The 12662-nt window shown below is 34.9% G+C and overlaps 1 protein-coding gene across 1 annotated transcript in view; it reads right to left on the bottom strand.

Annotated features, from left to right (window-relative positions):
* Positions 1 to 715: 715 nt before the first annotated feature.
* Positions 716 to 12662, bottom strand: part of PIK3C2G (phosphatidylinositol-4-phosphate 3-kinase catalytic subunit type 2 gamma) — a 344412-nt gene continuing 332465 nt past the window's right edge. The window contains 2 exon segments of the mRNA XM_088025563.1: positions 716 to 868; positions 10588 to 10713. Coding sequence (XP_087881689.1) covers positions 716 to 868; positions 10588 to 10713 — 279 coding nt within the window.

Below are 12662 nucleotides of genomic sequence, written 5' to 3'. Positions count from 1 at the left end.
ATAAAGAAGTTTCTTCCAAAAATTGGATTTAAGAATTTCAGGCATTTATCTTTTGTTTTTCTGATTGAAAAGCTGGAGCTTATTAATTCCCATAATAAAAAAGAGTGTAAGTCAGTATGCAAGTATATATATTTAATTCAAGTTTAAAAATTTGTTACAGATATACTTAGGTCTTGAATTAATTGATGAGATTTTTTTATTGCTGTATTTCTTGGAAACCACAGTAACAGTGTTGCTGTAACCATAGGTACACAGTTAAAAAATGTGAACACATATTTGATTTAAAAGATATATTAAAATTAAATGTTCTGTTATTATTTTCCATATTGAATTTTAGACAATAAACTGGCACTTTATTAAGGAGAAAATATTCTAAGAAAACAATGAAACACAGTAGAGAATATATTACTATAAAAGACTATTCTTTTTTTTTTTGATGTAGTGTTCCATGATCCATTGTTTGCGTATAACACCCAGTGCTCCATTCAATACGTGCCCTCTTTAATACCCATCACCAGGCTAACCCATCCCCCCACTCCTCCCCTCTAGAACCCTCAGTTTGTTTCTCAAAAACTATTCTTATTTATTTTTCTTGTGTTCTTGGTACACTAAGCTATCTTTGAAAACAAAAATGTCCTGCTCTTGTGATACAGAGGCCTAGAAGTGGAAAAAGATATAAGTAGTTAATGAATAATGCATTGGTTGATAGAAATGGTCAAATTATACAGTTTCCTAGTGGATACCATTTTTCTTCATTGAGAGGGACACTATAAAGTTGGATGTTAATTGCTCCCACAAATACGGTTTTGCTTTTCACAATAAGCATTAAGACATGTCCTCGGAGCTCTGTGACTTCATCATACACCACCTGAAAAGGGAGAGAATAATTAAAATATAAATCAGATATGCTTAAATGCACCTTTAAAAATATTGCTTTTAATAAAAATATTTAGCTGTTAATATCATTTAGCTTGGAATAGCTAGGTTAATGAAGAATCTTTCATGTCTAACTCTAATTCTGGAAAGCTAAAGATTCAGCTAATATAATGGAGTTTAATAACAGAATATTGCTCTAAGAAGCTTAGAATTTATTCTGATTCCATTAATAATTGTTCATCCCAAATTTAATATGACTGTAAATTATTCTCTAGGAAGAAATTTAAGTACCTATCACCTTTTAACTGTCCTTGAATTTATTGTGCAACATGGGACCTTGAACACTATCTTTCTTTGCTGAAGACTAATGAGGAAAGCAGACCAATCTCCATGATTTCCTTGTTAATTTAGTGCAGTATAACAATATTTCCATCTACATGTGAAGAATTCATTCTGTGCTTACTTTAATTTATTTAAAATGGCTTAATTTTTAATTATGAAAACACATGCTTATTAAATAAAATATGTATGAAACAAAAAAGAAAGGAAAATCTATATTTCTACCACTGGGAGATAATTATAGTTAACATTTCAGTGTTCTTTTTGTTTTACATATATAATTACTTTTTAAGAATCTGAGCTGTAATTTTGCTGTATGTACAGTTTTGTGTCTTGCTCTTTTCTGCTTACTAGTCATGTAATTAGTTTCTAAAAAGGGATCTGTTTAACTGTGTTTTATAATATCCAGGAAGGAAGTCATGGCCATTACTGTCGGGTGCCTACAGTAGTAAAGAAACTTCAGAAGTGTAGTACTATCAAGAAATTAGTTACCCATCATGAAGGGAGGGGGAGAGCTGTGTATAAATCCAACATGGTTGCCAGGGAAACTCCTTAGAACACATTTAGAAAAGGAGTTTCATATGTTGCTACAAACTTGCTTGTTTTTTATAGCCAAGCTACAAGATAGAAAGAAGTGTTCTCTATATATGCAAAAAAGTAGAGGAAAAGCTTGAGAGGGAAGCCCTTTGAGTTAGTTGGGAGGCCTCCTCAGTGTGTATGGATATGGTTTCTGGTGCATTGCATTTCATTTTTCTACATTTATGAACCTAAAAAGTTATCAATGAAATTCCATTCAAGATCAATCTGACAGCTCTTCCGAACAATGATTTACATAAGGAGTAAATAACAATTTCAGTTAAGGGACATGAGATGCAATAAACTATGTTAATCCAGTCTACCTTGCCTCATGTGACAGTTCCTGGCTACCTCCTTTTCTAGAATCCTACACTCATTCCAGACAGATTATCTTTTAAGTTTCTTAGGATTGACAATTCAAATTATTCCATTTCATTTATTGAGTTCCCCTGGGATAGTAAAGGATTTTAAGGGTTGCCTTAAAAATCTCAAAACCTTACCACTTTAATTCATCCTCTTTTTTTCTTTATATTTTTTATTGTTATGTTAACCACCATACATTACATCATTAGTTTTTTACGTAGTGTTCCATGATTCATTGTTTGTGCATAACACCCAGTGCTCCACACAGAACGTGCCCTCTTTAATACCCATCACCAGGCTAACCCATCCTCCCACCCCCCTCCCCTCTAGAACCCTCAGTTTGTTTTTCAGAGTCCATCGTTTCTCATGGTTCATCTCCCCCTCCGATATACTCCCCTTCATTCTTCCCCTCCTGCTATCTTCTTCTTCTTTTTCTTTTTTTTCTTAACATATATTGCATTATTTGTTTCAGAGGTACAGATCTGTGATTCAACAGTCTTGCACAATTCACAGAGAGTATAGGGATACAGGGTACATACCTCAATATCATAAAAGCCATCTATGAAAAACCTACAGCAAATATCATTCTCAATGGGGAAAAACTGAGAGCTTTCCCCCTAAGGTCAGGAATGCGGCAGGGATGTCCACTATCACCACTGCTATTCAACATAGTATTAGAAGTCCTAGCCACAGCAATCAGACAACAAAAAGAAATCAAAGGCATCCAAATCGGCAAGGAGGAAGTCAAACTCTCACTCTTTGCAGATGATATGATACTGTATGTGGAAAACCCAAAAGACTCCACCCCAAAACGGCTAGAACTCATACAGGAATTCAGTCAAGTGGCAGGATATAAAATCAATGCACAGAAATCAGTGGCATTCCTATACACCAACAACAAGACAGAAGAGAGACAAATTAAGGAGTCAATCCCATTTACAACTGCACCCAAAACCATAAGATACCTAGGAATAAATCTAACCAAAGAGGCAAAGGATCTGTACTCAGAAAACTATAAAATACTCATGAAAGAAATTGAAGAAGACACAAAGAAATGGAAAAACATTCCATGCTCATGAATTGGAAGAACAAACATTGTGAAGATGTCAATGCTACCTAGAGCAATCTACACATTCAATGCAATCCCCATCAAAATACCATCCACTTTTTTCAAAGAAATGGAACAAATTCATCCTCTTTAATAGCAATGGGATGCCCAGTGTGGACTCTGTGAGCCATGTCTCCTTCTGGACTCTTATCTTTCCAAGACTTCAGAGAAAGTTCCTTTTCCTCTTCTCTACAGTAGCTATTTTGAACTGTCTAAACTATCCTCCATTTTCCTCCCCACAACACTTTCAGCAGACAAAGTCATTTATTTTACAGAGCAAATAGATGAAGGGGCCCTCAAAGTGTTACTGTATGTGAAGTAGAAAAATAGAATAACTCTAAGCCTTAGGATTTTGTGAAAGTCTGGCTTAAGAACTGTGAATCATATAAATAAGCTCTGAAGATGTAAATTTCTATGACACATAATTTATGTTTATATGAATCTATTGTCAACTATATGTTTTCTCATTTGCATACCGGTGATAATAATATTTGCCTTTTAACATTGTGGGGAAGAATAAGCGAGATAATGAATGTAAACCTTACTACAAAGCCTGGTGCATATTGAGCACTAGTAAATTATAGCTGAAAAAGATCCATCAAATACACAAAGAAAAACAGCTGTTTCTTGGTATTTTGCATTAACTGACTGGAGAAAACAGTTCCAGACAGAATTGAATCTCCCTGGTATTTAGCAAGCTGAAATTCTCAAGAAATGACTTTAAGAATTAATCGCCTTTCTGGTTAAAATACAAACATTTGAACTCCAGAGTTTATATTAACTTACGGATTTCTTTCTCTGGGCTTCATTATGCAAAAATTATTTTCTTAAAAGTAACTGAAGTTTTATAAACATGTAGTCATTGCACATCATAGATGATATATGTCTATTTTAATTGCTTTACTGCATCCATAATGTTGTTAAAAAAATTTTAACATCACTCTTACTTGTGATGAGCACCAGGTGATGTATAAAAGTGTTGAATCACTATATTGTACACCTGAAACCAATACTACTCTGTATGTTAACTAACTGGAATTTAAATGAAAACTTAAAAAAGAAATAAATAAAAAAGAAAAAATAAGCACTCTTTTCTTACTGTGCAATGAACAATTAGTGGGTAATGCTAAAGAAGTACAGAAATGATTATATTCTTTGAGACTTTTTCACCAAATGCTTTACGTATTCTGTCTTCACATGAATAGAATCAAAATGTACAGCTTTTTCAATTTCACTTTATAATACTTTTTACCTATAGACATACACTAAGTCTTCATTGCCTTCTGACAAACACTGAATTTGTAGGTTTGAAATTATTACATCAAACAGAAAAACCTTGTTTAGGGTAATTAATATCTGGTAACTTGTATACAAGCACTCATTGTATGTTATTTGACATGAGGGTATAGTAAATAATTCTAAAGTGTATTTAGTGTATTTAGAATTACTTCATTCTAAAGAAGAACAATAACATGGAAACTGAAATGTGTTGGTGGGAAGGGGAGTGAGGAGGCAGGATAATGAAAAGGAGAGTTCAATATAAGTGAGAACGGGAGAACTCTGTGGGTGGGGAGAGGGAGGGACAAGAGCATAACTTAGCGGGACCAATATGGGTTTTGGAATCTGGCAGTTCTGGACTTGAAAACTAGTTGCTTTACCCTGGTTGAAATGTTTGACATCAGGGCCTCAATGATTTCATTTACAAATAGAATTTTCATCATGTTATGAATATCAAATGAGAGGATGATATAGATAACAATGGCTATGGCTTACTGAGTATCCCATATACTTAGTGCTATGCTAGATAATCATACACACTCTGCAAGATACTTTAAGGTATGTAAAATGCATAGAATATTCCTGTTCTAATGTCCTTTCTAATTTCTTCTTTATATTTTATAATAGAATGACATCTAAGAAAGGAATACAACGTACAAAATATGTTGACTCTAACAATATAATTCTGTTATAAAATAGAATCTGTATTTCTAAAGAATCATTGAAAAAAATGATGGTTTTTAACCAGATGCCAAAGATAATAAAGTGGAAAGAGCAATGACATTGGAGCCAGAATCCTAGCTCTGCTTCTTAAAAGCTGTAGACAGCGCATTCCTACTGCCAGCTCCACCCTACCTTCAGCCCAGTCATGTCTACAACAGGGTTTTGTATATGATAGGGGTTTTCAGGGAGACTGCTGACAAAGTCTGTTTGGAATCACTCTGGGAAGTGTCAAATAGACAAGCTTGGCCCTGTATCAAAAAAGTTTAGTATCTGAAGGGTGGATATGAAAGGGACTCTTGGCAGCGTCCCTGACTCAGCCTTTCTCCGTCTGGGTATTAGGGGGACAGAGAGAGAGAGAGAGAGAGAGAGAGCTATGAATAAAAATGGAAATAATTATTTTCATGAAAAGCTTTGTAAGACATTGGTGATGCAATGTAATATGCCCTTCTTATTCCTTTAAGAGATATATATAAAAAAGGAGAGTGAGGTCATTCTCTCCTACTTCTTAGAACATTGAAGGGCTTTGGCAGTTTGAGAAATCCCAGTCATACTGAGTGGCTGATGCAGCAGTGCTCAGGATGCAAAGCAGGGGAGAAGTTAAAAATAAGGTGGATGCCACGCAATAATTTACTGGGCTTCCTAGAAAACACATATACATTGTTGGTGAAATAATTGAGGGGTTTGGCCCAGAGATGAAGCCTACATCATAGCAGAATGCAAGAGAAAGTAAAACCAGAGTTAAAACTGGTGTACTTTTCCCCCCCCATTTCATTAAAAAAGATTCTTGTTATATTGATATGGACACAGAACATAATGGGAGAAAAATTAAATTATTGTTGTCTTTTTTTTCTCTTGGCTTTCTAAATTCAACTAGCTTTTCCACCAAACTTGTTTATATGATGCCCATTACTACTAAAAATAGTCACTTATCCACATATTAATTCACATTTCCACTCATTTGGGTTATGTATAAATTGAAGGGTACTAGGCATGGACTACGGACTATTGTTTTTGAAACAATTTTTAAAAGTGTTCAAAGTATAAAAGCGTGTGCCCAAGCTTACAAGTGTTGGCTGATGAAGAAAGTATTGCAGTGATTTCTGATCAATGGGCCATGAATGTGGGAGGAGCTAGAATTACTGCAAGTTGTTAGAAAATTTATGGATACAATAAGCATTATAAAATAATCTCCATGCATGTGTATTTGCTAATTTTTAAAAATAATATATGTAGCTTGAAATAAATAAAACACAAGTTTATTTAAACTCTTGAATCATTAGTGGCTTTTTGTCATTATGATCCTCCTGAGATTACAAATGATGAAGCACAACATTAAGTCTGGACAAATTTCATGATATTGATATAGGGGGTCTTGTACTCAAAACATGTGGAAACTACTGGTATACAGTTGGGAGGGTATATCTCTAGCTGTTGACATCATGAAAAATAAGAAAATGTCAAAAGATTTTTCCTTACTAAATTATATGTATAAATATATATATAATTTTACATTTTTACACATGCATATGAAGTGTCACTTATAAAACTACCCCAAATATTTAATACCACAAATCTTTTTAGAAACAACTAAGTTTTAAAGATACTAAGAAGATAAGATATTTTCCTCATCCTCAAGAAATTTACAATATACTAGAAGAAAAAAGCACGTAGGACTAAGTAAAATATGGTTAAGTGTGGTGTAAGAGTGTAGGAGGAAAGAGTGGTTCACAGAGTCCACATTTGAGGTAAGCTTCAAAGTTGGCAGAGAAGAGCAGAAAGGGTAAAGGGCATGAGCTCCATCTCAGATGTCATAGGGACTATTAAAGGAATGACAAGATGTCTTATGTGACTTGAGAATATGATTAGGTATGAGGACATAAAAGGTCATGAGTGCACAAATATTCCTGACTTATTTTTGACAAAGGACAAAAGACATTTCATTGCATTGCTTTTCCAATAAATGGTGCTGAAGTAATCGGCATTCACGGTAAAAAAAAAAAAAAAAAAGAACTCCAACCTAAACTTCGTATGTTATTCAAAAATTAACTCAAAATGGATAATGGGCTTAAATATAAAATTGTAAAACTATAAAGCATTTAGAAAAAATATAGGAAAACATCTTTAGGACTTAGTGCTAGGTGAAGAGCTCTTAGACTTATAGTCTATAAAAGGAAAATTTGATAAACTATACAAAACCCAAATTAAAAAATTTAATTTGAAAGACCCTGAGAAGGGGATGAAAAGATAAGCCAAAGACAGGTAGAAAGTATTTGCAAACTACTTATCTGACAAAGGACTACTAGCCATAATACATAAAGAACTCTCAAAACTCAGCAGTAAAAATGCAAACTATCCAATAAGCAAATGAGCAAAGACATGAAGAGACATTTCACTAAAGAGGATGGTAAATAAGTACATGACCAGAAGTTCAGCATCATTAGTTATTAGGTAAATACAAATTAAAACCACAATGAGGTATCACACTATACTTTTCAAAAGAACTAAATAATAGTAATAATAACAAACTTGTTACAAATAATAACAAATAATAAATAACAAATAATAAAAATAACAAATAGTGAATAATAACAAATGGCAGAGATTCAGAGAAAATAGATGCATTGGTAGGGGGAGTGTAAAACAGCATAGAAAAAGAGTATGGCAATTTTTTGTAAAACTAAATATGCCAACTGTCATGTATTCCAGGAATTATATCTTGAGTATTTATGTTAGAGAAATTACAACTTACGTTTACACAAAAATCTATAGATCACTGTTCACAACAGGTTTGTTTGCAATAGCCCAAGCCAGAAATAACCCAGATGTCCTTTAATGGGTGAACAGTTAAAGAAAATATCATATTCCATACCACGACTACTATTCAACAGTGAAAAGAAACAAACTATTGATACATGCAGCTATTTGGATGGATTGCTAGGGAGTTATGATGAGTGAAAAAAGCCCAATTTCAAAATGTTACAAACTGTATGATTCCATTTGTATAACATTTGAAATGACAAAATTATAAAGATGGAGAACAGATTACTAGTAACCAGTGACTGGGGGTGGAGGTGGGCCTTAGAGGGAGAGGAGTATCTGTGGCTATAATAGGGTAGCACCAGGAATCCTTGTGATGGAACTCTTCTGTACCTTGACTGACTGTGGCGATGGTCACACAAATCTACCCATGTGATACAAATGCATAGAACTAACAGGAATTAAAATAAAAAATGCATAGAACTAAACACGCATGAACACATGTAAAACTAGTGAAATCTCAGTAAGGTCAGTGAATTGTACCAATGTCAATTTCCTGGTTGTGATACTGTACTGTAGTCATACAGGATGTTAACATTGAGGGAAAGTGGCTAACAATTTTTTTTAAGTGTATGAAGACAATATTATCCAAGAGATAACTCAGGAAAGTTACTGGGTCACATTTTAAGGGCTATCAGTGTCACATTTAGGATTCTGTACATTACCAAGTAGTCAGTGAGGAGCCTTTGAAAAAAATTTAAATAGTAGAGAAATAAATATGACTGGTTTTTGAAAGACATCTTAGATAGAAATGTGAATGATTCCACTGAAAACACAAGAGGCAGATAGGAGGCTATTATCTAGTAGCTCAAGTCACAGGGATGTCAAACAAAGAAGCAGCGATGGGGCAGACAGTAGGTGATGGATCCAAGAGGCAGGTGGCTGCACACGTAACAAACTGTTAAACTGACAAAACTTGGGGATTAGTTGGAAAAATGAATGAGAGAGAGGGTGGTGTCGTTAGAATGTATCTTTTGAGATGGTAAATAGAGGAGGGAGGCCTGGTTCAAAAGTGTCTAGGAGACATTAAAATGAAGCTCTCTTCAGTAATCAGGCAGAAGCACATGTCAAAAGGTTAGGACCGAAGCCAGAGCTGGAGGAATAAATTCAGATGTAACCTACATAGAGGCGTTAAATGAAAATTTGTAGGTGTATAAGATAATTTTGAGAGCGCACATATCACGAGGCAATGAGGGTAGATCGTGGAACTCCAGCAAACAGCAATAGTTTTCAGAGGAAGAATGGCAATGAAGGAAATTGAGTGCGTGATCAGAGAAGATGGAAGGGAGTTAAGAAAAGGTCAGACTCAAGCAAAAGGAGGTGTCAAAAAAAGCCTGCGGCCAGCAATGCAGCTGTGTAACCGTTCAGGAGAGTAGAGGGCTCATTAGATTAAGCCATTAGCAATCCAGGGATGTCACTCTAAGAAAGCAGCATCAATTAAGTTCAGAATCCACACCGCAAAGGATTGAAGGAGGCAAAGGAAGCGACGAAGTGAGAGCAAGAAATGTGAATCACATTTCTGAGTTACTTTTGCAAAAGTTTTTTTTAAAGATTTTTTATTTATTTATTTGAGAGAGAGAGAGAGACAGACAGAGATGGTGACAGAGATCAAGAGTGAGTGGGGAGGGAGAGGGAGAAGCAGGCTCCCAGCTGAGCAGGGAGCTGGACACGGGACTCCATCCCAGGACCCTGGGATCATTACCTGAGCTGAAGGTAGATGCTTAACCGACTGAGCCACCCAGGTGCCCAACTTTTGCAAAACTCTGGGGGCGCTAGGGAGGGAAAGAAAATATGGATGCTTTAGAAAGGCTGAGTTGAGGAGTTTGTTTCTCTGTTTTTTTTTTTTTTTTTTTTTTAAGATTACTGACCTAAGGATGCAGTGGATGAGACAACCTTATGAAAGGCAAACAGATAACCATCTGAGCAAGGTACAGAAGAGATGGGAAGGGATGGAATCAAGAGAATAAATGTAGGGTTGGACTCAGAAAGAAGTAGGGGATTGGATATTCAAATTGTGAGATACAAATGAATTAGAGAGCTACATGTAAGTTAATTTAATTTGTGCTTTGTACTTGTTTATTTTCTTTTGTTTTTCAAAGGAGATTTTATGAAGTTTATTGTTATACACAGGATAGACTATGATAAAGTTATTCGGTAAGAAGATCAGGTAAAGGAAAATAAGGTTAGAGAAAATAAGATGAAGTCAGGGATAATGTTAGGCAAAAAAAAAAAAAAAAGAAAAGAAAAGAAAAATCCATCCTGGGCTCTTGCTGGAGGCTTGCCACAACTTGAAAATTGGTTTGTAAGTGCTTTGAAAGCAGAATCCGTATTTTCCAGTTCCCATAGCATCTAGAACAGTGATCAGCACATAGTGGCTATTTTGTAAAATGTCTTCCCTTTATGGAATAATGCTGCCAATTACTGCAAATTTTCCATATTTGGTTGTTAAGCTAAAAAATGGTAAGAAAAAATACAAAGCGACTGGACAAGAGATGGATCATACTTACAATTTCATTATAAGTGGGGTCGGTACATTTTGGAACAGATTTCGTTTTCCTCCTACGAACTTCACTGGGATATGGTAAAAGATAAAATTCAACATGTGCACTGGGCACAGAGCCATCTGGGAGATGCTGCAAAGGAAAATGGTTATAAATATTAATGCGTGTTGCTATCAAAGAAAACAAATACGTAGCTACTAAATATCAAGACCAAAGGTAGGATCAAAATTTATTACAGTACTGTTTATCAGAAAATAAGAGAACAATCAGAAGAAATACATCATTGCTTAAAAATATTCCCAAAACACAGTGTAAAAGAGTAAAATTGTCCGTTTTAAATTAAGTGTTGTGTCAGAGAACTATATTTCAAAGCCTATTAAATATAATTTACTTTAGTTTTTTACAGTAAAAAGTACATTGCATTTTTGACAGAAATGGTCAAGAGATGAATATAAGCCATAGGCAGAAACAGGATATTGTCCACCACTTGAAAATAAAAAAATGCAAGTTTAACACATAAAATAAAATGTAGCATTTAATGAAATGTATATGCATATTACATAATATGACATTTAAGGCAGAATTTAATTAGAGTATCAGTGAGACTTGCAACTTTAATATACTTACAAGATTTTAAGATAGTTATGATAATTTTATTGTCTAAATTACCCTAAAATATACTGGATAATCCTTCTCAAACTATGTTCTATGGAGCCTCCAAAGTTGCCTAAAATGCTGCCTGACGGGTAGATCAATGTTGTCAAATGGCTAGATCTTTGGACCCCCTCTCCCCAGCTGTCCTCTCCCCAACTACGTCCCATCCTTGCTTCCCCATTCTGGCTTCAGAAATTCTCTCCTTCTTCTTTTCCACCTTTCCTTATTATGAATATTTTTCTTTCTTTTTGTTTAAAGATTTTATTTATTTATTTGACAGAGAGAGAGCACAAACAGGGGGCAGGGCAGAAGGAGAGGGAGAAGCAGACTCCCTGCTGAGTAGGGAGCCTAACTCAGGGCTCAATCCCAGGACCCTGGGACCACAACCTGAGCCAAAGGCAGATGCTTAACCGCCTGAGTCACCCAGGCGTCACTGGATATTTTTATTTCTTAATATTCATTTGAGGAATAAGTCCACTGTTTCAAAAATTTGGAAGCCACCGCACTTCAAAGAAATGTGTTTCACCTTTGTCATCTTGACCAAATGGAGAGTAAATCATACTAAAACTCTGAATATCTAGTTTGATAAAAAAATAAATGTTTGTATAATTTATATTCAAAGAGGATGACTTAAAAGTCAAACTTGAGGAATTAAATGTTTATTTTGTTTACTACATTCTAACTATTAAATCGGTAATTTTCAACAAATACATTTCAGTCTTCCGAATCACAGGGACATTTACATGTAAACATCCAGTGCCACCCCCAATGTCATTAGCTTTAAATTTGTATCCTTCTTTGACACCCAAAAAGGCATAGTGGAAAGTAAGAAAATATGATATATATTATTATAGTACTAATTTTTACTCAGTTCTAATTTACATAGTAAAAATTACATTAGGAAAAATTGGCTCTTTATTATTACTCACAAATTAGATGCAGTGCATCTGGACACATCATATGTCAAATGCTAAGATTGTCAAAACTGCTGCTTTAGATAGAGCTCAAGGTCTCCTCCCCCACCTGAAACCCTCCTCCAAGACAAAATGCTCCGTGTCTCAAATGTATCAACGGCATAATGGAATCTTCAGTGACAGAGAAAGACATTGCTATTAATATTTGAGAGAGTGCTTTTATTTTGTTTGATTTGTTTTGGTTTAGTTTGGCTTGGGGAGAAGGATGAAGGGAGTATAATGTTTTGCTCTGTGTAATTCTGTCTTGTCTGCCATGGTATTGAGGGTACCATACCTATAATCACTGTATGCTCCAACTTAGTGGTTAGAATCATGGTTCTGAAAATGGACTTTTTGATTGCGATCTGGGCCCCCAAATTTGCCAGCTATGTGGCTTTTGGCAGGTATCTTAATTTTTTAGTGGATCTGTTTCCTAACCTATAAAGGCGGATAAAGGTAATATATGCCTTACAG

Source organism: Eumetopias jubatus, unplaced genomic scaffold (assembly GCF_037043125.1).
Source record: "Eumetopias jubatus isolate StellerSeaLion01/CBP00866 unplaced genomic scaffold, mEumJub1_p1.0 scaffold_8, whole genome shotgun sequence".
Classification (NCBI taxonomy): Eukaryota; Metazoa; Chordata; class Mammalia; order Carnivora; family Otariidae; genus Eumetopias; species Eumetopias jubatus.
This window is presented reverse-complemented; position numbering and strand designations above follow the sequence as displayed.